Source organism: Chiroxiphia lanceolata, chromosome 7 (assembly GCF_009829145.1).
Source record: "Chiroxiphia lanceolata isolate bChiLan1 chromosome 7, bChiLan1.pri, whole genome shotgun sequence".
In the NCBI taxonomy this organism is placed as follows: domain Eukaryota; kingdom Metazoa; phylum Chordata; class Aves; order Passeriformes; family Pipridae; genus Chiroxiphia; species Chiroxiphia lanceolata.
Genome location: NC_045643.1, coordinates 18636032 through 18661633, shown reverse-complemented (window position 1 = coordinate 18661633; position 25602 = coordinate 18636032). Strand labels below are relative to the sequence as shown.

Here is a 25602-nt window from a genome sequence, read left to right as displayed (position 1 = left end):
TATACAGTACAGAGATACTCTTTATTTTATGCTAAACAGAGAGAAAAACCTTTTGGGAGTTACCAGAGAATGTTATTTTTTAAAGTCTTTCTCAGTTAAATAAACCTCTCATGGTGCTGCAGGATACCAGCTACATCATAAAATAGGTCTGCAGTGAAGCTTCCCCATCTAATTATATTTTTGTAGGTTAATGTCACTGCATCCAAGACTGGAAGCAGGTGACTTCAGCATGTGAATCTGGTTATTTAAGGGTATTTAAGGATATAGAAGCAGTAATAACTAGGTTCCATCTGTCTCAGAACCCAAGGGGGAAAAAAGCAGATGTAAGCAGTCCTGTTCATTAACTAATTGTTCATCAACTAATGCTGTCTTGTCTTTTCTGAGAAGGAACTTTTCTTTGTGAGTGATATAATTGGGAAATGCACTTATTAGATGAGATGTGAGCAACCTGCAGGTCACTGTACAGCAGGACAGTACTACAGTGCTCTAAGCGTGGAGCAGCTGGGTGTTTGCCTAATATTTAGGCCTTGATAGGAATCATAGAAAAGGTTTGTCAGCTGAGGAACCTGACTTGCTTGTGCTCTTCACACACCTGCTACATCTGGCTCTGCAAGGAATACTGCTGGCAAAGGGCTTTGATTGTTCACCTTTTTTTTTTATAGTGGTTTGGCAATTACACTGCTTAACCCAGTGGTTATTCATCCTTTGTGTTAAATATGTGATTAGAATTCTGTTCCCAGGGGAACAGTCTAAAAGGATAAGGAACAGGATGTGCTTAGTGCTGCAGCTCTGTCCCAGTGACAGTTACCCTATAAGTGGGAAGTAGGAACAACTTCCCTTCCCTTCATTGGTAAAGCTTTCAGCCTCTGCTTAGTGCACTTTTCTGGAAAGGGAGAGTTCTGAATGATCTCAGATAGATGGTAGTTGAACCAGCTTCTCATGTCCTGAACAAGCGTGTAAGTCATTTAACTCAGAGATATGTTGGGAAACACAGACACTTCTTTCTTTGCGTGAGAGAGAGTGGTTCTCTCCTCACTTCTTGAGAGGGTTTAGGTATCGGGAATGGCTTTAGGGATTTAACCATGTGGCCTTCCTTGACCATGAAGCTGGCTGCTTTGACTTTGTCTGTAGCTGCCCAGCCTTTCCCATACGTTGCCCACAGGAAACATTGGACTCTGCATTGCAACAGAGATACGTCTACAAGGTGCCTTACAGCATTGTTGGCATGAAGGATTGCTGAAGGAGACCAGCCTTCTTGGATGACTTGCATACAACATACAGAAAACATCACCTATTATTTCTTCTGTCTTGCAGACCTGTGCACATCGCTATGAGAAAAGGCAGTATGTAAACACAGTGCAGGAAACCCGGGATATCATTGGAAGGTGCTATGTGCTGAGCCAGGACCTCACTATTAAGGATGATATGGATAATGGAGTTTGGAGTTTTTGTGACGGTCGTTTAAGAGGCCATGAGAAGTTTGGTTCCTGTCAGCAAGGTGTTGCTGCTACTTTTACTAGAGACTATCATTATATTGTGTTTGGTGCCCCAGGCACTTACAATTGGAAAGGTATGACTTGGCTTCCTTCCTGCCTACCCTTCCCATTTCCTCTGAGGCTGCTCTCAAGGGTTGCATCCAAAGTTTTACATTTTTTTTTTTGGTTTTTTGAGATGGGGGAGGGGATAATAGGGATGTAATGATTTAACCCTCTTTTCACAAAATGCTATACCTCTGTATCAAAATTATTAACTGCAGTTTCTTTAAATATCCTTGAAGTATATGAATAGATAATGGAACTTTGCACATTTGTACAGCAATTTTTTCCCTTATAAATCTGATCTTATAGTGAGATTGAGGGCTTACTTTGACAAGTGGAACAAATCACTAAATTTTTAAAAATTATTTGACCAGCCTTTTTCTGTATTTGAGCAAATGTTAGATAGCTACACTGAGATCTTTATCCTGCAGTGTTCTCCACTTTATTCTTTGTGAAATCTGTGAACAGTAGTACTTTCCCAATTAAATACCGGAGAGTTGCAGGAAGATAACTGAGCAGAGCAATTCAACATATGTTCATACCTAAATCCATGCATATCCATGTAAAATTTCATGGATAATCTGTCTAAGAGCCAAGTACTGTGTATCATCCAGGAGATATTCCAAAACTGAGGGGAAAAAAACCATAAGATATTCTCTGCTAGTTTGTGTTGAGAAGCATCTAAATGGCCAGCTCAGTCTCTTGAAGTGATTTTTCCCGTCACACTTCATTACACCAACAGCTGTGAATTCTTCCCTCTTGAGAACATCTGATCCTCCAACCACTATGTTTTTCCACCTCGCACACCTGTGCCTGCCACCTGAACCGTGCAAAATCGTTGAGTTAAGCTCTGGCACAAGGTGTACTTTAGTGAAAACTTAATCTTCCACGTATCTGTCAACAGAATCTGACCAAGCTGAAACAGCATATTGAGTTCAGACACCATTTTACTTCAATTGCAGAGAAGTGCTAGGACAGTCCTAAGACTACTCTTCTGTATAATGGAAAAACATGTTTGTGCTTGCCAAAACATTAAATACGCCTGTTGATAAAAGGGAAGCACACATTTTATTGAACAATAGCTCTTTCCCCTTAAATACTGTTTCTAAATATACCACTGGTGTTTGTCATAGCTGAACAGTAGTTTTATTTTTTTTTTTAATTCCTGTGTACTTCTCTCCCTTTTAAGAGAAGCTTTATGGGGCTAAGAAATGATGAGGGTAGTTTCTGACCAGATTGGTTCCATGTGTGTTTGAGAATTTTCTTAGTACCCCATGTTTTCCAGATCATTGTATGGCCTCTGTAGGGCAGCATGAGCTTCTGCCACACAGATAGAGCAGAGAGAGAACACTATTCTCAGTGCACTATTCTGTGTTTGTCCCATTTTAACAGCACTCACTATCTCATTCAACATAATTGATATAAGTTGGGAACCATTTATCTGTTATTTTTCTCACCATTCATTTGCTTTTATTTTATCATTTCATTTTTTCAGGGGTGGTTCGTGCAGAGCAAAAGAATCAGACATTTTATGATCTGGGTATCTTTGATGATGGGCCTTATGAAGTTGGTGATGAGAGCCGCCAAGATAAGAATCTAGTTCCTGTTCCAGCTAACAGTTACTTAGGTAGGATTAAATACATATGGTAAATCTCTTTAGGCCTCTTAAACATTTATGATCCCAGTCTGATGTGATGATACGAAATGGGAGCAGAAGATCTTTCATTGTGGCCCTGTAACACGTTCACCATTTTGGATAATTCACATTTATGGGCCAGTTTTAAGTGTAAGATGATACTGCTGAGGTACCTTACCTGGAAGAGCTGCCATTGTAATGTGAGATTCAAGAGCTCTGATGAGGACCTACAGAATCTCAGGGAGTGATTATAATCACTGTGATGGTTCAGTACAGTGTGTAGATCTGCAGTCCTTAGTCACAGGGTCTCTGCTCGTGCTATCAGAAGGCTTATCAAAATTTGAGTTTCTGGATGTAATTGTTAAGATTGCAGATTTCTCTCCTTGTAGATGAGTGCAATTCTTTTGTTGTTCAAGTTTTCAAAACTCCAATGACCTTACAGACCTTTAAAATATTGTCATATAAGTACTGTTTGTATTTTGTATGCGTGTTGCAGGAGGTGTCTTGTCTTTTGTGCACTTACGAAAGCGGAAATATGTCTTTAGGCCACTGGATCTTTCTGTACCACCAGTGAGATACATTGGTGCAAAGAAAAGGCTGTGCTGCAATTTTGGAACGGCTTTCAGTGTAAAGAATCTTTCTACACTGGTGCAGATTTCTGTGTGTTGATCCACTGCTTTTGGCGTATGCAACAAATACAGTTTTGGTAACTTGAGACTGGAATTTCTGTGTGAGTGGTGGAAAGCTGAACAGATGGGAAGGGCATTGCTAATCTGAAAAGTAAAAGCAAGTCAAGAGCTACACATCTGTTAGTAGAAATAGAGCATAAACTGTTAAATATCAGGAGTAATTATTGGGTGTAAAAATAACAATTAAAAAACCCCATCCTAAGAACTTAAGTTAGACAAGCTGATAGCATCTTCTGGTGAAATAAGAATTGGTAAGGTGAGGAGTGCTGTGGAGGTAGGTGCCTTTTGCTGTGAACAGTCATTCTGACTTTTTGCAGTTTCATAACAAATACATTTATCTCCTAAATGTAAATGCTGCCTTTGATTTGTCATAATCAAAACCACTTCCAGACAAGCCAGCTCTTCACTGGCATTTCTGTTCCCTCTGTTCAGACAGTAAGTGAACATGGTTAGAGGTGTTTTGCTTAACTGCTGTTTTTTTCTCTTCAATCTTTCACTCGTGTTTACAGGTCTTCTATTTTTGACAGCGATATCTGATACCCATCCAGATCAGTTTGTGTACAAAACATTGCCTCCCAGCACACAGGTGGACAAATCAGTGGATGTAATGATGAATAGCTACTTAGGTTTGTGACCACATGAAGTGGCAGCATCTGGTCAGATATAATCTCCAGACCTTTGACACGATCCTCTCCCCTCTATCCCCTCTCATCTCAAATACATTGTAAGCAAAGCATGTAAAACCAGGGATTCAGATGAAGAGGAGATGGCAAAGTAACCAGGCTTCAGAGAAACACTGATCTGTTGTGTCATGTCTCCAAACCCTCTCATCCCTCCCCCAGCTGGGACTCCCTCAGTTTTTCTGGAACTGTCTCATTGTGAATTGCTGTAATTGAGAGTTTTCATAGTAGTGGTGAAGTGTTTCAGAAGGGAGACTCCCATCTACTGGCTGGTATCTTCCTACCTTGCAACATGTACGGTTTTCAACTTTGGCCTTTGTTGGATATGTTGCTATATGCAGTATAGTCATTTAACCTGGTTTTTCATATTTTAAAATGTATTGATTTTTATAAAGAATAGGTAAGACTAAATTAATTTCAACATGTCCTTTAGGGCTGCACTAAATTAATATTGCCCATTTCACCATTACTGTGTAAACTGATTCTCAAATACTGTATACATCATTCATGTGGAATACTTTGCTTGTGCAATACATTTTGCATGTTTGCAACAGAATGATATTGACTTGTACTTATAGTTTTGCCAGAGGTGAGATACTTGAGCTATATTCAAGTGGTAAGGTGGTGTCATTTCTAAGCTGGTATGTTTAAAAATGATCTTGTATTTGGTGTCCATGAAAAGCAGATCCAAGTGAGCAATGAAATTACACATTTTGTGGGAGAAATACTTGAATGTAATGTGTGGAGGAGTGTCAATTTGTAAACTTGCATCCACAAGTCCAAATAGAGATGGGCAATTCCCAGCCATATCCCATATCTTACTGTATTTTAGATAAAACTTGTATTCCATGTACCACTTTAATATAGCAGGGAAAATTTTTATTTTTTGTATTAAAATGCAAGCTGTTATTTAGTTTGTTTATATTTTCTTTCTTTCTTTGGTAAAGGTTTCTCTTTGGACTCTGGTAAAGGAATTGTCTCCCAAGATGAGATGACTTTTGTGTCTGGTGCCCCAAGAGCCAACCACAGCGGAGCAGTTGTTTTACTGAAAAAAGAGAAAAATCAGAGAGCGCTTTCACTGGAGCACATGTTTGAAGGAGAAGGGTTGGCCTCTTCTTTTGGCTATGATGTTGCTGTTGTGGACCTCAACAGTGATGGGTATGGCTGTGGTTAACTCCTGCTGCCTGTACAAAGGATAACAATCTTGCTTATTTCTGCTTTGATTTTCACATTGTAAGTGTAAGGGATGCCAAATCACACCTTCCACGTTTTGCTGGAGGAAATGGCAAACATCTTGAAGAACCAGTCAGGACACAATCTATGTTTCTAATTATAGAAAAGAGTTTTATTTAAACAATTAGTGTAAACAATGAAAGAAGGAACCAGTCTTATACGCAAAGAAGACCCTAGATAGAAGATCCTTGTATGCCACCAAAGGAATGAACCAGCTTGTGGTGTCAAGTGGGGCTGTTGCTCAACCAGTTTAATGCATGTTTTGGTCTTTGTTCAGCAGCTCTTTGGGCAGCTGATCTTTAGCCCACAGTCTGATCAGTTACTTTTCACAGTTCTTCTACAAAAGCACTGCTTTTTTTTTTTCCTTTTAATTCTAAGATGGCAAGACATTGTTGTGGGAGCCCCGCAGTACTTCGACAGAAGCGGAGATATCGGCGGTGCTGTGTATGTCTACATCAACCGCCAGGGCAAGTGGGAAGGAGTGAAACCCGTTCGCTTGAATGGAACCGCCGACTCCATGTTTGGGCTTGCAGTTGAAAACGTTGGGGATGTTAATCAGGATGGGTATCCAGGTAAGTGGAAGACATTGACAACAAAAATGTACGTGACTGTTTTGCTGATGCCAGACTTGAAACATCTTACCCTTACTGTGATTGCACACGGCAGAAAGAGCAAGAATGATTTTAGATGTTGCAACTTACTTTCAACAGATATCGCAGTCGGGGCTCCGTATGATGGTTTTGGCAAAGTATACATTTATCATGGATCCAAGAGTGGAATAAATACAAAACCAGCACAGGTAATGAAATAACCTTTAATATAAGTAGTAGTCTTGAACAAAATTAAAGAAATGATAGGCTATCCATCTTCTCCCTATTTGTGGGGTGGTGGATATGCAGCAAAGTCACAGGACCCTTCAAAGATTGCACTGCTGACCAGAAGGATTAGGAATTCTTGATATTAATACATATTTTTATTTCTGGGGCCATCCTTTAGCACTAATAGCATGTAGAGAAGGAAAAAGGCATGTAGATGTATAGTTTTGGATTTTTAAAAGTAAATCTGGTGATTTGAAAATAATTAGTTTCTTGGGTTTCTCTTTTACTACGACACTTTCTTCTTAAATAAAAAACATTCATGCCTTTTTAGTTTTCAGGACCACTGTGTCCAGTTTGCAAGGTGAGAATGGAACTTGATTGCACTCCCTAGAATACTGCTAGAATACTTTCTAGAATACTTTTTCAGTTTCAAGTGTCTATAGTGCATAAATACTGTAAGTAAAGATAAACTAAGCAACATCTCTATGCATACGAGTAAGTTCTGGTACTCACTGCTATTGCAAAGTAACTTCTTGGAAGAAAAGCAAATCATCTTGGCACTTCAGTGTCATTTACCTGAACTGAACACAGAGATCCTATTTCACAGGTTCTATTTAATTGTTTCTCTTCCCTTTCTTTTTTTTCTGGCCAAGACAGTTATATTCAGTTATTTCACTTTTATAACTTTTAAATGTCTGAATTTCCTCAATCTGTTTGCTCTTTAGATTCTTGATGGTGAAAAAACAAACACCAATTTCTTTGGTTACTCTATTGCTGGAAACATGGACCTGGATAAAAATTCCTACCCTGATATTGCTGTTGGTTCCCTTTCAGATTCTGTAAATGTGTACAGGTATTATATACAGAACCTTAACTAATTACACCAAGGTTTTGATTTTAGCTTTTTAAAAACAATTTTCTTAGTAGTAACAACAAGCTGTTGGGCCTGGAGTATATTTTTCCTACTAGAAGGTAGAAATTCAGGGTCAGGGGGGAGGCAGAAATTCCATAAATTGGTTTATTATTTTATCCCCCTCTTTTCCTTGAGAAACTGCCTTGCAATCAGTTCAGGGTAAGAGGGTGAATGTGGACAGTTCCTGTGAAATGCTGGTGTGTGCAGTGTACCTGTACCTTAGCTTTGCCCCATGGTAGCTTGCATGCCTGTCCTTTAATGGAATTTAAGGGTGAGAAGTAATTCCTTTGCCCTAAGGAGAAGTTAACAGATATGTTTGCTAGTGCTTTTGTTTGCTGCTGTTATATAATCTAACCGTGCTTTACTGAAGATGGAACAAAGCAAAGCAGAACCAACACCCACTTCCATAGCCAAGGATCCAAACCAGTGAGGCTGAAGCCTCGTGGAGGTTACACTGGGGTCCATGAAACAGCAGTGAGGAAGCCCTGCAGATAAGATCCTTTGGGATTTCTGTAGCACATGCCTAAATTAGGGATGAAGTCAGTCTTTTGCAGACCTCTGCTTTTTTCCAGTTTAACATACTGTTAAGCTGAATCACTAGTAATGGGCAGGAAGAGGACTCTGTCTCATCATCAGAGCTGTGAATGCTGCATCAAGTTCAGGTGGTTGCTGTCAGGTCCCAATGGAGGAGGAGCAAAAACTTCAGAACTGGTTATCTGGATTTTGGGAATGAAAACAACTTTACTTTTCAGGCAGAAAATCCCATCCCTAAAATGTATAATATCTGTGTACATAATTGTAATGTTCTTGAATATACTGGAACAGCACCCAGGAAAAGCAACTCACATGAACAGAGTAGGTGGAAGAGGAGTTGATTAGATTATTAAGTGTTCTGCTTACTCAAAAGGAGCTTTAATCTTTTGCTGATAAGGGCAGGATAGAAACTTTTACCAAGGTGAGAACAAAAGCCTCTAAGGTGACGAACAGTGAAAGGGGTGGCCCAGTTAAATGGAGGAGGTGGCTAACTTCCTACTTTAAACAGGCCCTAGGTGCTTTGATGAGAACAGGATCAGATCATTCATTTGGTCATGAGAAATGTCTTCTCTTGTCCCTTCCGAAAAGGAAAATTGTGAGGCTGAATTCTGGTAACAGCCTCCATGCAGAGGAATTAGGCAATGAAAACATTTCCCACAGCCACCCAGGCTCCACATTAAAGCTGTTGTGAACATTGATCTGAATGAACTTTAATACCTACAGTTGTTCACAGGGGCTGAATTACTGTTGGGGTAGAAACCACCACTGAATTTTCTGTTTTTCATAAGTGTATAAAATGACAACCACAACATCACCACATTAGCTAGCCTGCTTCCCTGTCAGGCATTCAGTACAATGGTAGTTCTTTGTTACTTGCTTTGCTTAAATAGTTTTCTTTTGTTTCTAATCAGTATCAAAGCCAAAATCTTTTTCTTGGGGTGTCTTTGTTGCAAATCAGTGCAGGTGTGGAGGGCATCTGGGATTCACATGAATTATTTCATTAATCTTAACAGAAACTTTTTTTTTTATTCTTTCTTTTCATTCCCCATTTTCCCTCAAATGAAGATCTCGGCCTGTGATTAGCATTAGAAAAAACATTACAGTACAGCCTGACAGAATTGATCTAAAGAAAAAGAATCCTGAGGACCACAGTGAGATATGGTAAATAAAAAAAATTATTCTATCAGAAGCCTTGGTGTATTGAGTTTTCTGTTGCCAGAATTCATTCAGTGACGATGCTAAAGTGAAGGGATATGACAATTGTGCAAGTTTAGCAAATGTATCTGCATTTTGACTTCCTGAATTTCTTACAACTATTGTGCTAAAGACAAGGTGTGGAATATGTTCTGTTCATAATGTCTGCTTTTGAAAATTACTTTTAACACAAATATCTGGGCTTGAAGAGCTTTCTCTTGAGTAGAGACATAAGAGCAAATGCCAGAAAATTTTTCTAATTGCTTATTAACCATTTTTTCTTGCTTTGTAATCCAGTCTAGTAAGCAGCAAATACCATAGTCACGAGACTGATAAAATCAGTGAATGCACTATTAAAACTTTTCAGTCTGTTGGACCATGCCTTAGTAAAGTTATTATGAGTTTCTCCGTACTTTTTACAGGATGGATGTGAAAGCATGTTTTAAATATACTGCAAATCCCAGAGATTTAAATCCAAGAATAAGTAAGTTTTGAAGATAAAGATTTTTGATCTGTTTGTCATGTGATTTGTTTTCTGTTTTTCTTTAGAGCTTATCATGGAAGAGTAGTACTCAAATTGTAGTGACTCGGATTGTCAAATTTAAAATGTGACTAATTACTAAGGTCAGATGTTGCACTATCTGTAGTTAGTCATGCTGGTGTGTTAAGCTGTTCTGTGGATGACAGAAACTTTCTAACTGCTAGTGAGTAAATGGCTGCCATACAGACCCAAACCATTTTGCCTCTCTAGGTTACTGCTACTTTAGACAATAGTTTAAAAAGCCCATTTTATATATTGTTAGTAAGCATTATTTCTTATTGTAGGGTTACCCTATAAAACTGTGTCCTGTATTCATGAAAATGGTTTTGTGGAGATCAGTAACTGAAATAAAAAAATTTGCGTTAATAGAAGATTGGAAGACTGTGCCACAATTATAGTCAAAAATGTAAAGCACTTGTTACAATGGTGCTGTTACTGCCTCTTGGAGAACCATGTAGGATTTTGAGAGGAAATTAGAAGAATTTTAAGCCCAAAGCTCATTTTCCTCCTGTGTTGAGTTTCTCTATTACTTGTAAAATCTGAAGGATGTGCCTGAATGAGGTCCTGGTCCATCAACAGGTCAAGTGCTACCAGCTCTCAGAGGCTGCTCCCTGTGTCCATCTGTGAGTGGCCTGGCACACTCAGTGCTGTTCCCATCCGTGCAACATTGAATTGGCTTAGTAAAGAGAATGATTAAAACACGCACCGAGTTCAGATCTAGCAAAACATGCCTTAGCACACAACTAGAAAGCTCTAGTCACACTTACGTTTCAGTGTTAAAATTAACAGTGTACTCTGACCTCAGAATCCTGCTGGCTCTCAGGTGCCATTTGGGACACAACAGGAATCCCAGACAGCCAAGTTGGTATATTTACATTGTGGTACCTCAGCCCTCTGCTGGCTCTGCAGCAGCAATTACAGCTCTCCCGTAAAGGAACGGTGTGCTTTGGGAATAACAGGATTTGGTTCAGAAGTTTGCTACAGATCATGCATGGGGTACCTGGCCCTTGACTGTGGTGGGACAAAACTGACAGAAAGTTTTGTAAATAACTGAAAACAGTTTGTGAAGCCCAGGACTGGCTGAAACAATCTTCCAGAATAATGCTGTAAGATCATACCTGGAGAAGTTAAAGTTCTTTTTAAAAAAGGCAATGATTCTTTTTTTGTGGTGACTTATTTTATTTTTTCACACAGAGATCAACTATACGTTTGAAGTGGAAAACGAGAGGCGGCAGCTGGGCCTGCCGTCCAGGGTACGGTTCAGTGACCACTCGTCTGATCAGTTTACTGCAAGTACAACCCTGAGGGGACAGAACTCATGGGAATGTGTGACTACAAAGCTTGTACTACAGGTAAGGAAGAGTATTTTATTTCTTTTTCATTTACATCCATTTAAACCAAAAAAATGCTTTTTTCTTTTTCAGCCTCATGGAAGGAATCTTTGTATACAATTTAAAAGCCACATGCAATATAAAGCTTCAAAAATAGAACTCCCCCATAGTTTAGTACTTTACTATTCCCTGCACTCATGCTGCTTCCTCCTGTTGCTTTTCTTGCAAAGTATGTATAAAAGTTGTAGCCACTGCAGCATGCTCTGGAGGTCAATAGAGCTGAACTGATTTTGAACAATAGAGAGGAACTAAATGCCAGAAATGGAGAGCTGTTTCCAACAGAAGTAATTGTTACAGAATTTAATGGTGTGACTGTCTAGGAAAAGAATTTTAACCCATGGGTTTTGGAGTGAATGAATGGGCAGGGCAAGAAAGCCTGGTGTGTGCTCTCTTGACTTGGCTGCTACACTGCCCGTTAACGGTGGCGTTGCTCCAGGAGCTGAACAAACTCCTTCTCTGTGGCTCAGCAGGAATGAGTCCTCCTCCGAGGTTTCTTTTGACCACAGCAGATTAAAGAGCTTGAATTTGTGCAATAGAATCATAGAATGGTTTGGGTTGGAAGGGACCCTTAAAGATCATCCAGTTCCAACCCCCCTGCCATGGACAGAGACACCTTCCATTATTAGACTAGGTTGCTCAGAACTCAATCCAACCTATTCTGAATTTATTTTACTGCTGGAGTGTGAATTTTACCTACCTGAATTACCATCTGTTGTTCCTAAGAATTCTTAATGGTGAGAGAAATCATCAGATTGGGAAGCCAGGAAAAAGAAAGACAGGCTGTGCACTTTGTGTTCTTGCATGTGTTTAGAAAAAGCTTGGTTTTGTGTTGTTTTTCATCTCTGCATTGTATACTAACTATGCCATTTATTTTAATATTTTATTTAATATTTTAACAGGAAAAAATTAAAGATAAGCTACGTCCCATTCCAGTATCAGTCAGTGTTAAAATTGCTGGCCTGGAGTCTAGCTCACCATCCACAAGAAAAGAGAGTGCACTTCCAGATCTTATACCAATTCTAAATTCAAATGAATCTGAAACAAAGACCACAAAAGTAAGCCTTTGATATCACATATTCATATAAATCTGCACATCTATAAGTAACTGAATTTTAAAGACTGTAGAAAGCTAAATGATGGCCAAAGGAAACAACTGGGGTGGCACTGGACTTGCAACTACTGGCTTATTATTTTATATTTTGTTCTGAACTTGTTAGCACATGTTATGAACTAGACCCTGCATTTATTTTGCAACAAAAGTGAAGATGGCATAGCTGCTAGGGTTTTTGTCCTCTCCCCAGCAAGTTTAGGAGGAAATGTACTTCTGATTAAAAATGGAAATCCATTGTCTCCTGCTGTGAACACTTGTCTCACATAACAAAATAACATACAGTTTAATTCTTCCACTGGATGTTGTAACAGCCTTTGAGCAATGACTGCAGTAGTGATGTAAAAGGGAGAGAATATCTCAGTTAAAAGTTTGCATTTCCTCAGTGCTCACTGAAGAATCAGACTTAAGGATGTATTTCCTTATTAGAATTCTCACTTAGAATTATCCAACTCTGCTTTTTAGTTTAGTTCTAAATTACCAAGATCAAGGGCTATATATCTCACAAAGAAAAACTCAACAGGCAAGAAGTAAGAGTCAGGTGAAAATCTGACCTCTGTCCAGGAAAGTGTCTCTGAGTTCTGTGTGGATGCTTTATGCAGTGCACTTGAGAAATCTTGTTTTAAGCTACTATCATATGTCTGGCAGTAAAATTGCTTTGGTTTTATTTAGGTGGAGTTCTTAAAAGAAGGATGTGGAGAAGACAACGAATGTCACAGCAATCTGAAACTTCAGTACCGGTTTTGCACTAGAGAAGGAAACGAAGACAGGTTCACTTCTTTACCGCTGTAAGCCTTGATTAATGCATTGCTAAAGTTCAAATTATTAACAAGTGCTTAAAAGAACTTTTAGGAGAGAGTTCTGGGAGAGAGAGCAGCTTTGTTTTCTGTCTGGCAAACACAACAAAGTAATAGTAGTGATCTGTCAGGAGGAGGAAAGAGGGGAGAGAGGATGAGCTTGAGAAGAAAAGTGGTACAGAGTCAAATGGATACAAAGTGGCCACAAGTGTGCAGGTGTGGGCTAAAAGAAAAAAAATTTTGACACCTGGAGAAATGAGATTCTAAACCAGCCTTGCAGTAGTTTACTGTGTGACACTGTTAACTGTTTTGTAGATAAAATTTATTGTGAGTATGACAACTCAATATAGTATAGTCTAGTAGCCCAAGACAAGCAGTTACAGAGAAATAAACAGAGTAACCATTTCACTGTCACAAACATCCCCGCTGCATCCCTCCTCCCTGGAAGGCCAGTGAAATTAGAAAAGGGGTAAAACCAACAGAAGGAGGTGTGTTTAGTCACTGTCAACAGTCAGTCACCTTTAGCAGTGAGGGCCACACCCTGACTCAGAAGCCAAAATCGTGCACTTTACAAGAAAAAAGCAGATCAGTAGATTGATTTGGAGAAAATTCATCACTAGTGAACGTGAATCAGATGGAAGTGCTGGTTCAGAAATACTATAAACTTGATTACTTGAGGGATTTATCAGTCTGTTCTGTCCTGTTAACTGCTGGCCACTTTCAGAGATGAAATACTGATCTGGGGGAAAAAAAAGGCTGTTCATGTGTTTATAGCCTTACAGTAATTCTTGCTAATACAGGAAATTCTAAACCATGAGAAGAAGCAAACTTTCATACGCATTTGTTTTCCTAAAGCACACAACCCTGCATACTCTTGTTTCTGTAGGGAAAACAACGTGCCAGTGCTTGTTCTGAAAGATCAGAAAGATATTGCCCTGGAAATAACAGTGACAAACAATCCATCTAATCTAAAAAATCCACAAGAAGATGGTGAAGATGCATATGAAGCTAAACTAATTGCAACTTTTCCAGACAGTCTGACGTACTCTGCATTCAGGGAGATGAGGGGTTATCCTGTAAGTATTTTTAAGAGAAAATATGTTAAAAATTTTTAAATATTTTCAGGTAATTTTAATACTGATAAATGTATTCTGTTCAATCAGGAAAAACAGCTAACGTGTGGTGCTAACCAAAATGGTTCTCAAGCAGAGTGTGAACTTGGAAACCCTTTTAAGAGAAATTCCAATGTAAGTTGCAACTATTTTACTCAAGTTGTAAAATCTCATTTCTGACTGCGGTTGTCCAAAGTTTCTGTGTGCTGTAACTGAAAATTTGATTTGTACCTGTCTTTTTAACTCTAGAACTTGATGGTGCATTTTTACAGTATTGCATATTTACATTGCATATAAACATTTACAAAATGTTTATATATTTCATTATATTCTTTCTTGTCTAGGTAACTTTTTATCTGATCTTAAGTACCACTAAAGTTAACGTTGATACAACAGATTTGGACATTAACCTGAAGCTGGAAACGTAAGTCTTCTTGGTGTTCGTGCACATGTGCTATGTTTTTATATACAGTCATAAACATTTTGAATTCATTTGTTCCTTTCACAAAAGTAATTTAATAGTAAAGTGAAAACCATTACATTTGTAAAATAAACACCATTGTTTCCTTTTCATTGTAGAACAAGCACTCAAGTTAATTTGACTCCAATTACAGCCAGTGCTAAAGTGGTTATTGAATTGCTTTTATCGCTCACCGGGTAAGTGTTGATAGCATAACAAATGGGGGGGATCTGGGGACAGTTCTGCTGCAGACTCATATAAATCTGTTTTCCTTCCCCACCCCCACCTGAACAGAATTGCTAAGCCTTCTCAGGTATATTTTGGAGGTAACATCGTTGGTGAGAGTGGTATGAAATCTGAAGATAACATTGGAAGCCTCATAGAGTATGAATTCCGAGTGAGTATTTAGATAATGTCAACAGCTGCTTTTAATCAAATGCACAGCTTATCATTTTATGCGTATGAATACTTGGAAAAGTTGATATATTTGAATTGGCTTTCTTTGTACCAAATTCCTGACTTTCTTTAGGCTTTGATATTTTATGGTCATATTTTGAGGAAGTGACCTGAGTGTCTGTACACTTTTTTTTTTTTTTTGTGGAGCACTTCATGCACATTCAGTTGAAGGGCATAAACCTCCTGCAGGTATGGAACAAAAGTTAGAGCAGAACCTGCCTGTGGCCTGCCCAGGCATTGGCTGGTGCCCACAGGCAGTGAGTTATGGGCACATGCTGCCTGCAGGGCTGAGCTGGCACATGGAGACACTGCAAGAACCCCTCCGAGTGTGTGGGTCTATTCCACTGGTTTCGTTTTCTGCCAAATATAAATCAAGGAGAAGACTAAGAGAAAAATTAAAGTCCATCTCCATCAGTCCTTTATTTCCTTCTGTACCTGCATGCATGTATTACAGTAGCAGGGTTTAGAATATCTGATTTAGAACTTGCTATCATGAATAGTAACACTAGGCAAAAAAAAAAGAGGTTGGGAAACAACTTTCATACTTATCAGAGCAAGAGCTGTTTATCTCTGTGTGTCAGAGTTCCTCATAACTTGCAGTTTGCCTCAGTTATGTAAGTGCATGATTTGTTAACTCTAAATTGGAGTTGTCATTTCACATGAGAATAGATTTCTAAAAATCAACAACTAAATGTTTATGTTAGGGAGTTTTAATTCTTTAATTCTTAAGTCCTGTATTTACTTGCTATCCAAGTGTGCTACTTTTAGTATATGCTTTGTCTTTGTAGTGCTTTGACTGCCTTTCATCTGATCTAAATTTCCAGCTGGCTGCATGCTTAAAGCTTGGCTGAGTCAATAATGTTTTCAAGAAAAAAATCCCTTTAAAAAGTGTTTCACAGTTTAAAGAACGTTTGTTTTAATAGGTAACTAACTTGGGCAGACCACTGAAAACATTTGGCACTGCTTCCCTGGACATCCAGTGGCCTAAGGAAGTTAATAATGGCAAATGGCTGCTTTATTTGATGAAAATAGACTCCAAAGGCTTGGAAAAAGTCTCCTGTCAACCTGAGAATGAAATCAACAGTCTGCATTTTGTGGTATGTTATGTTACCCTGTCTTCTGTTTGTGAATTGGTACAACATGAAAGCACACCACAGCATGTGATAGTAGGGCATATCAGAGCTTGCTCCAGAAGGATTTATTGTTTTATCTAAAGAAGCTCACAAGTACAATACATAAACAATATATCAAAGATTAAGCTTATTAGGAGGCTTCATAACAGCTAATGAGGCTAATATGCTAAAGGATAGATGCTGTGTTGGTGTGACTGTTTTTGCAATGGGCTCTCCTGGCATATGCTCTTACACAGATGAAACTGCTGATTGCTCTAACCAATTTCATCAGCATTATTGAAATCTCTTCAATAATAATAATAAAAAAAAAGAGTTCTTACTCAGAAAACAATAAATAACTGTAAACATCTCCCCAGCCTGGGGGAATTCTTTGTAATTTTTTAAAGACAAAGGGCTTGCACTTAAATTTGCTTATTTACAACAAATATAATAAAAAGAATTTCTCAAGCAATTTTTATAGGCCTGCATTGTGCCTGTCTAGCAAGATCTTTTTCCTAAAACCTAAGCCTTTTTTCTTTTTTTCATATAATTTTAAGATCACATGGGAGGAGTTTTATTTTCCACCATTAAAACTGCATGTACATAAATCCATTCTTGTCAGATCACTATATTAATTAATATAATATTTACTGAGTGTAATTACTATACAGTTCAAAAAACCCTGCATCTGTCAGCCTCAGCACCACCTTATTCTTTTAGCGTAGTACCATTAATACCCCTTATCTAGAACAAAAATGGAGATAGCATTGAAGGATTTATAAATCTAAACCTCCCCTTGCCTTATTAAAGAAAATAGTCAGTTGGCCTTTCTTTAGGTAATCTCAGATTTTAGTAGCTGTCCCGACTCTACTATTAGCCATAAATGCAGGTAAATAGGGATATATAATGATGTCACCTGTGCTGATTTTGGAAGAAGAAAACACTCACTGAACTCTAGTTTCACTGGTTGTATGGGGTCAGAATGAAAAGATTCTTATGATAAACTAGTTTTTACTTTTTTTTTTTTTCCCCCTCTTTTAGGAATCCCATAACTCAAGAAGGAAGCGTGAGGTTGCAGAGAAGCAGATCTCGGACAGCCAAGCGTTTCCTTTATTCGCAGAAAGAAAACACAAAATCTTGGTATGTAGTCTTGGGTCAGATATGTCCCCCTGCACTCTTAAGAGGGCTTTTTTGAGTTTGTCAGGGTGAAAGAATTTATCTGTCTTGTTTTTATCTTACATCCAAGTACCAATGCTTTTAAAATTTGACTATTTAGATTATCTGCTGCTGAGAGAGAACTAGGAAAGAATATTTGCATTGTTATCTACATTAAAATAAACAGGTAATAGTATCTTCATGGTATTTTTCTATTGCTGTTAGTACAAACGGATGCTGGTTCTTGCACGTAAGTATGATGCATATAATCCAATTTTTAATCTTGGGGTGAGGTTTAAACAGTCTGTGAGAACGTGATCTTATTTACATGTAGAAATTTGTAATTGCAGGACTGCAATGTAAATGCACGGTGTGTGGACATAAAATGTCCCTTGAAGGGTTTAGACAGCAAGGCATCTATTGTGCTGCGTTCCAGACTGTGGAACAGCACTTTCTTAGAGGTAAGTCTTCTTACCTGCAATTTTTGAAAGGTCAGGGTTCTTTCCTGTTCTGTGCCTGATACCCATATTTTGTTTTATAACAGGACTTCTCCAAAATGAATTACCTGGACGTTCTTGTTAGGGCTTCCATCAGTGTTCCTGCTGCAGCTAAGAATGTTAAACTCACAAATGAAGTTGCTCAGGTAGGTTCAGTGTTTAGTGCTAATCACATATTATGGTTGTGATGGTTCCAGCTTATCTCAAAAGACCAGGAAACAAACAAATTTAAAACAAAACTCGCTTAAAGTCTAACTTTTTAACTGAGTTTTGAATTACTAATAATTTTTACCTTTTAATTGGGTTGGGAAAATTCACTACCATATTGAAATGATACCAGTAGGTCTTCTTCTTCAAAAACATTTTGTAGAAGACATCTTGTTAGAGAAGAGATAAGACTGTATACGTTGGAGCTTTATAATTACACGTGGATTTTCAGAAATGCTCTTTCCATCTTCCTGTATTTTCTGTCCTTTAGGTGCGTGTTACTGTCTTTCCTGCAAAACCAGTAGCCCTTTATACAGGAGTACCTTGGTGGATCATTGCAGTGGCAATTCTTGCTGGAATACTGATGCTTGCACTGTTGGTATTCTTGCTGTGGAAGGTGAGTTTTTATTCATCTGGCTATTTTTTATTTCCTGCTCTATAACTGACAAGATAGCAAACTAATTAAGCAAATGATTAAGTATTTGGGACTCAAAATAGGGCAAAACTGCTCAAACTATACATTATTAGTTTCTCAATTTTGCAGCATTTGGAATGAAAACGGTTATATGGACAGACTTAAGTAATTTTTCTGTTTTCACATCCTCAAAAGGAAGTATTTTGAGCTCTGGGCAAAACTCAAGACAAATGTTCAGAGACCATAGCTGGATACAGCTAATGAGCCTCTGCAGTTAGGTGTAAAACTTCATGTGAGCTGTTTACAAATGCTTTAGCAGGGCTATGTTCTCATAACATTAGAAATACCATTAAACTGATAGTAGATAAAAATAACCAAAAGGTACAGTAATAATACACAGCCAACTGTGCTGGTGAATTTCTGTAGTATGGGCTTTTAAAAAATCTTAGGAGGAGTAAATAAGTAGGTATAGCAAAAGGTTAACAATTTGAGAAAGAAAAAACCAAGTACCTATTTTTCTAATGACCTTTGTAAAAATGCCAACTATTTGTAGTCCCAAGTATAACAGAACAGCTTTTATTCTTAGTTTTTACAGGGTGGACAGTTAGTATTTGCTGTTATGGGATTATTTTAGAAGGTTATTAAGGAAGAAGAGGTGAAGAAGACTATTCTGTCACTTTTTTCTGGCAAAACTGCAGCAATTAGCTTTACTGAGGAACTACTATTTGCTGCAGGTTACTTCTCACAGGATAGTTATGACTTCCTTATTTTCTAATAAATGCCCAGCTGCTCCTGCATATGTTCCTGATGAATTAATACTTTAGGTAAGCTGTTAGGTTATAACTACTGGTGTTTTACTTCACATGAAAATACAAGCATTTTTTACACGCACACACAGTATAAAATGCTGCTTTTGATGACCAACACTGTGCTGTATTATGAAGGACAAACATTATACTGCAAAGACAGATACATAATTGGTTTAAGATAAAAGCTTGTGTTGAACAGGTCAAAGCAGTAATTGGTTTTGTTCTACCCTTCGTTCTTGTCTGTCCCGTGCACTGGTCCACAAACAGCTTTCTAGGCTTCTTGGACATACTTTATTGTACCTTTTCTTAAAAAAATCCAAGCAATTTATTACAAATTTACCAAAATGCCTCTAAAATAATATTGTCAGGTTATTCTGTTAATAACTTGTGTGATTCTGTTACTTTATAGATCAAGTTAGTCCAAGAAGTTCTCAGATCTAGAAATAGCCGAGTTCTTGTTATTTTTTTTTGTTGTTGGTTGGCCTGTGGAGGGATAAGAGGAAGACAGTTCACAGAGTTAATTAAAGTTAGTTTTAATAGGTTTGACATCTTCCAGTCCACAAAAATTGACTAAATACCTTGCTTCCTTGTAGTGTGGTTTCTTCAAGAGAAATAAGAAAGATCATTACGATGCCACATATCACAAGGCTGAGATCCATGCTCAGCCATCTGATAAAGAGAGGCTTACTTCTGATGCATAGTATTGATCTACTTCTGTAATTGGTAACTGATGATATTTTTTAATTTTTAGCTGTGGCACATGCTATGGTTGCGGTGGCTAACTGTGAAGCTTTTTCTGCATATGTTCTATTAACTTTTGGATTTCAAACTGTTGTACTTGCTTGCTCATGCTATTGATAGATTTTCAGCCTTTGGTGCATGTGAACACACACAGGTGTTTACCTTGGTCTAAAACACTTCTTGTTTATTTCTTTAGAAAACATATTGTTCTTTTGCAATGGGGTTTAGTCTTTTTTTTTTTAAATTTATGTTTTAACACTACAAGTGAGTCTTCAAGCTTGCAAGATGGTAATCAACACTGTAGAGTTAAAATGTAAAGATATATAAACGTGGATGATATATACACTTGCTTTACTAACCTTCAGTGCATGCTAAAAGGTCCACATTGCTTGTAATGAGAGGGGTTTTCATAATGAGAATTTATTGCATGGAAACATCTGTTTTACTTGAGTTCTAAGGTACACTTTTCTAGGAACACACTTTGCTGAAGGTACTAGATGCTTTATGCTTCCAGAAACCTTTATTCAAATCAAGATATCACATGCTTGTACATTATATCAGTAAGTGATGCTTGGGATCAGGGGGTGGGGAAGAATTCTTAATGAATTACGTCAAAACAGTGTTTAATGAAATCTTAACTATGAGATTGCTGAAGATTTGGTCTATGCTCACTATAACTTTTTTTTAATTCAGTTCCATGTAAGTTCTAATACTAAAAAACCCTCAAACCACCAACCAAACAAAATCAAAAAACCCAGCACTCTAAACACTATGAACAAAAAGACCTTGCCACTTTAATCTTTTCTTACCCCCAGCAGTACCTAATGGCAGCTGGATGGCTCAATGTCTCTTAACCCTAATCTTACCTCAGTGATCTGTAAGCATGTACAGCTGAGTGTCTGCCAGTCATGATCTTGGTAACATGGTGGCCATAGCTCCATTTTGTTTTGGAAATTAATTTCAATCTGTTCCTCTATATTTAAAATCAGTTTTTACAGTGGCTTTGGATAAGAAATTGCAGAGCACAAATAAACTGTACAGGATTTCATCTAGAGTGATTTCCCATGGCAAAGTAAGCAAGACTTGTGTTTCTAATACTGCATATGTGTAATTACTTCAGATGACTATAGCTGAGATGGTGCTTTGAAAAACAAGGCCCTAGTGTAACTTTTCTTGAAGGTTCTGGAAGTCTTTTTGTAGATTTTTAAGGGTAAATCACATCACCATGCAGGAAGACACTGAAGTACACAGTTACCTTTGATTCAGGAGAAGCAGCTTTCCTGAACTGTACCTACTTCATTGTGTAGCAGTAAATGCTCTCATTAGATGAATGAACAGCTTTGTACTGGAGGGAATCTTTTTAAGGTATTAGATTACCACCATATGGCCAGACTGTGCCATTTGTCTTCAAGTGCTGCTGGAATAACCAATGTAAGACCTGCTGCCTCACATTTTTACAGCTACGTATGCTACGTTTTTGGCTTACATATTTTTCTTTTCAATTTTCTTACCTTTGTATTTGTGCAAAGGAAGAATTTAGTGCCTCTATGATTGTAGTACTTTGGCAGCAACTTAAACCTAAACTGTTGTTTTTCTCCTCTGCCCCAGTGTGGGTTCTTCCAGCGTTCCAGGTACGAAGACAGTGTCCCCAGCTATCACGCTGTAAGAATTCGAAAAGAAGAGCGACAGATCAAAGATGAGACAAAACAGTGGTTCACAAAATGGAATGAAAATGAAAGTTATTCTTAGGGAAAAATGTTCTCCATCCAGAAAGTTCAGATAGAGGTTAAGGTTTTCATTAATGGAATACTGATGGAGTTAGACCTATGAACACTATGGACACTCACCATTTGATTGTAGATATTACTACTTATACTGAGGCTTTTATTTGCACAGTTAAAATTGCTTCAACAGACTTTATTTGCATTATTTAATTTTCAGACTGCCTCTTTCCCCCCTCAAATCTAACCCACAGTTCAGAAAATACTATGCTGATTTGGGGTCTTTTCTGCAAAATATGCAAAACCACTATAGCAGACCTTTTCCTGTGATCCTGACCTTCTTCCTGGTATGTAAGGAACGGGCGATTAACGTCAAGACAGGTTCTCCATTGTTCCCTCAATACATAGTGCTTTACAAACACACAGTGGCCTTAACACACTTTGTTCAAGTATAACTGAAGACCTGCAAGTTTGCTTTAGTCATAACCTTTACCTGCTGCAGTAGTTAGGGCTTAACAAGAAGCATCATCTTAAATTACATGTGCAATGGGTCATGTTGCTTGATTTTTTTAAATTTTTTTTTTTAAGATCAGATTGTGTGATTCTTGCTCACTACAAATATACACAGGTTTTTTTTTTTTAAAAAGAGAGGCTTGAATATTAGATGTACTTTTTGTATATATATATTTTAGTCATTTTTGTATTTATTTTTGTTATAAATCATTGTCTTTGACTAACTGTTAGGCCAAAGACTTAAATGAATTTTCAAATCCACTGTGTTTTTGAACTTAAGATTATGAGACCTGAGGCTTTCACTGCATTTTAATAAGTAACTGAAGGTGCCAATACTTTCTAAAAATGTAAATATTTATGCTAATAATGTGTTTGGGACCTTTCTTTTCCTGATACTTGTAAGTTTATGTGTTGTAACATCAGGTCTTGTAACATGATTTGTATATTATTGCAGACTATTTAAGGATTTGGACACCAAGCAGAAGTAGGGGTTTAGATAGAGTTTTATACTTGCTGTAAGAAAGTGAGTTCTCTCAAAACAGCTTTCCAGCTTCATAAGGACATCCTGTTTGGCAAAAGGCATTGACTACTGCAACTGTTATACAGCACTTGAAGGAGTCTGTAGATGCCTCATGTACCTTAACCGTGTGGATCTGGAGCTGATCCACATTGAGACTACTGAATCATCTCGAATACCTGAATGTTGATAAAGCAGAACCATGATGTTGTTCATCAGTAATCTAGTTACTGTACCATAAGTGATAAAATTATTTAAAGAGTTTACTTTTTTACCCATGTTTTAAAGTGTTGGTACTATTTAAGAACAAAGATTTAGTTCAAAACTGTTTATTCCGTGTGAAACAAAATTCTGCTCAAAAAGTATGCATTTAATTGCTCGTAAGTTGAACTATGCAAAAACCTCTTGGTACTTTTTCCCCTCATAGGGTAAAAACCTGCTAGGAGGGCAGTTGTCAAGTGTCTTATTTTTACTACTAACTTTGAACATTAGTACGAAGGTGTGGTCACCTAAAAAGTTACAATTAATGTACTACACTCATCTTTCTTAACACTAAATAATCTCAATATGTTATGACTGATTTTATGAACATTTGCATATGAATGTTGATGTTACCCAGTGTTTGAGCTTTTAAAATTCTAGCTTATTTGCTGAAAGGCTCAGCAACATCAGAAGCCAGGCTAATCAGGGGCTAAGAAGCTTAACAAATACCCCTGAATCTAAAAGCAGATTCTGGCCCTCGCCTAAGAACATGAATGTCTTAGCAGTGTTAAAGTGAAAGTTCTTGAAAAATAAGTCATGTCACTGGTATACTTTTATCTCAAACTTTCATTGTACTGGCTAACAATGCTACATCATTCCATGATTAGAAATGACCTGTGGATATTTGTATAGAAGTGTGAAATAAATTTTTTTTAATTAAACATTGTCTTGGTAATAGTGATTTTATCATACTTAACTGAGGTGGCCATAGCCGAGTTCAGTAGAATATGCTGAAAGCCACAAACAGTAACAAGTTCTCCGATTCTCGATATTGCCATAGCTCCTGCTCCTGCCCCACGCGGAGGGGCAGACAAGGAGCTGCAGGAGATAACACAATCTCGTGCTTGCAGGCTCTCTGCTACTTGCTGCAGCTGCCAGCATTGCTCAGGGTCAGGGAGAGCCTGGAGCCTGGCAGAGCTCCAAGTGTCAGCTCCCAGCAAGGCAAGCTGCCCTCTCCTCACTCCGTGCTTGCGCTCACACTGCCCAGGGGACCTTCAATGCAACCAGCCTCCTAAAAATTTTCCTAAATACTGCCAGATGAGTGTTTGAGTAAGTAGGGGAGGGAGAGGGATACATCCCCCAAAATTGGCCAAGGACTTCATATACCTATCTCTGTTTAGCAGTGAAAGATTGATACTGACAGTGAGTAACACAATTGCAGGGTACAGCTTCAAGTCCACCAAAAAAAACCCACAGAAAAGCCAAAAATACAGAGGGGGAAAAACCACCAAACCCAACAGAGAAAACGTAGTTTATCTCCGTTTTTAAGATGTCAGCCCTCACAGGATCCTTTGTTCGCCTTTGCTGAGAGGCCTTTTGATGCAACAAAGCCTGAAGATAAGGGTTAGCTGGATGTGTGCTAGGCCAGTGTTTGTTGTGGCCAGGAAACTTCCAGGACTAGAACCAGAAGATGCCACTAGACCCTTCAGAGGCATGTCCAAGATGTGAACTCAACCTGCATTTATTAAACAAGTATTCTCATTCACATAGCACAACAAACATTTTTCTACAACAAGACAAAATATGGACTGGGAGAACAGTTAAGTAGTTGATCATAAGGTTTAGTACTAATATAGTATGTTGGGCTTTATATATGCTGATATATACCATACACGCATAGTACTATATATAGTATATACTATATATACAGTGGTACAGCACTATTAATAACAGTTTATGTGTACAGTATGTATATATGTACCCTTATAGAACCTAATGTACTATATTTGCTATACATAGTGTGTGCTTGCGTGCAGTGTGTATGTATCTACATAAAAAATAGATACACTACATATATACCCCTAAGGTACATAAGTGGGATGTTGGTAAACAGCAAAACCTTCGTGTACCTTTAACTGTCAGAGCACAGGAGATGCATCTTATGAGAGAAGCTTTCAATGCAAGGGACCACCACAGCACAGTTTCAATGATGACCTGTGCAGAAGTTATATATGGAAAAAGAGAGAAACAGGGCACTCGGGTGGACACAAATATCAGGAATCAGCCCATAAAGTGAAAGGAAACTTTTGAAAGTGGCACTGAACTACCAGTCCCCATTCAAAGCACCCACGTTCCAATGCTAATCATCATGACTGGACTGTGTCTAAACTAATATCAACAGACCACACAGAACCAGAAAGCTGCTCATTTACAAACAGCTGAAATAACTTCTCCCAGCACAGAGTAGGCAAAGGTGGCAGCAGTTGGTTTGCAAAACCCAGGAGAACAAGCTGTAATGAAACAACCAGGCAACTGTAGCTGGCATGCTGAGCCAGCAGAGGCCCGTGGACATGCTGGACGTGCTTCAGCTGGCCTGCCAGACAACAGCCTGTGTGTCACAGGAAGAATGGCAGCAGTGTATCTCCCCATAGGGACTGTGTAAGCAGTTGCTTCAGTTTTTTATCCTGGTCCTCAGATGCCGTTAAATGTTTCTCTTCCTAGGCTATGGAGTCATAGATACTATACACCTTTTACAGCCTCATAAGCCTTGCTGAGTCCTAACCATGATCCCTGTGAGAAAACAGAAACTCCTTAGCCCAAGACACAGCCAAGG

General features: G+C 38.2%; 1 protein-coding gene across 5 annotated transcripts in view; it reads left to right on the top strand.

Annotated features, from left to right (window-relative positions):
- Window positions 1-23710, top strand: part of ITGA6 (integrin subunit alpha 6) — a 135884-nt gene extending 112174 nt beyond the window's left edge. For 4 of the 5 annotated variants that reach the window (XM_032692878.1, XM_032692877.1, XM_032692876.1 and 1 more), the window contains 22 exons: window positions 1315-1570; window positions 3034-3165; window positions 5491-5701; window positions 6155-6348; window positions 6487-6575; window positions 7320-7447; window positions 9107-9202; window positions 9658-9719; window positions 10971-11128; window positions 12067-12222; window positions 12948-13063; window positions 13959-14148; window positions 14236-14319; window positions 14529-14608; window positions 14764-14841; window positions 14939-15041; window positions 16024-16197; window positions 17254-17352; window positions 17718-17828; window positions 17912-18010; window positions 18343-18468; window positions 21645-23710. In XM_032692878.1, coding sequence (XP_032548769.1) covers window positions 1315-1570; window positions 3034-3165; window positions 5491-5701; window positions 6155-6348; window positions 6487-6575; window positions 7320-7447; window positions 9107-9202; window positions 9658-9719; window positions 10971-11128; window positions 12067-12222; window positions 12948-13063; window positions 13959-14148; window positions 14236-14319; window positions 14529-14608; window positions 14764-14841; window positions 14939-15041; window positions 16024-16197; window positions 17254-17352; window positions 17718-17828; window positions 17912-18010; window positions 18343-18468; window positions 21645-21785 — 2883 coding nt within the window. In that variant the 3' untranslated portion in view covers window positions 21786-23710. Of the gene's footprint in view, window positions 1-1314; window positions 1571-3033; window positions 3166-5490; window positions 5702-6154; window positions 6349-6486; window positions 6576-7319; window positions 7448-9106; window positions 9203-9657; window positions 9720-10970; window positions 11129-12066; window positions 12223-12947; window positions 13064-13958; window positions 14149-14235; window positions 14320-14528; window positions 14609-14763; window positions 14842-14938; window positions 15042-16023; window positions 16198-17253; window positions 17353-17717; window positions 17829-17911; window positions 18011-18342; window positions 18469-19888; window positions 20019-21644 lie in introns of all 5 variants that reach the window. The other variant, XM_032692875.1, reaches the window with a different exon arrangement.
- Window positions 23711-25602: the final 1892 nt, after the last annotated feature.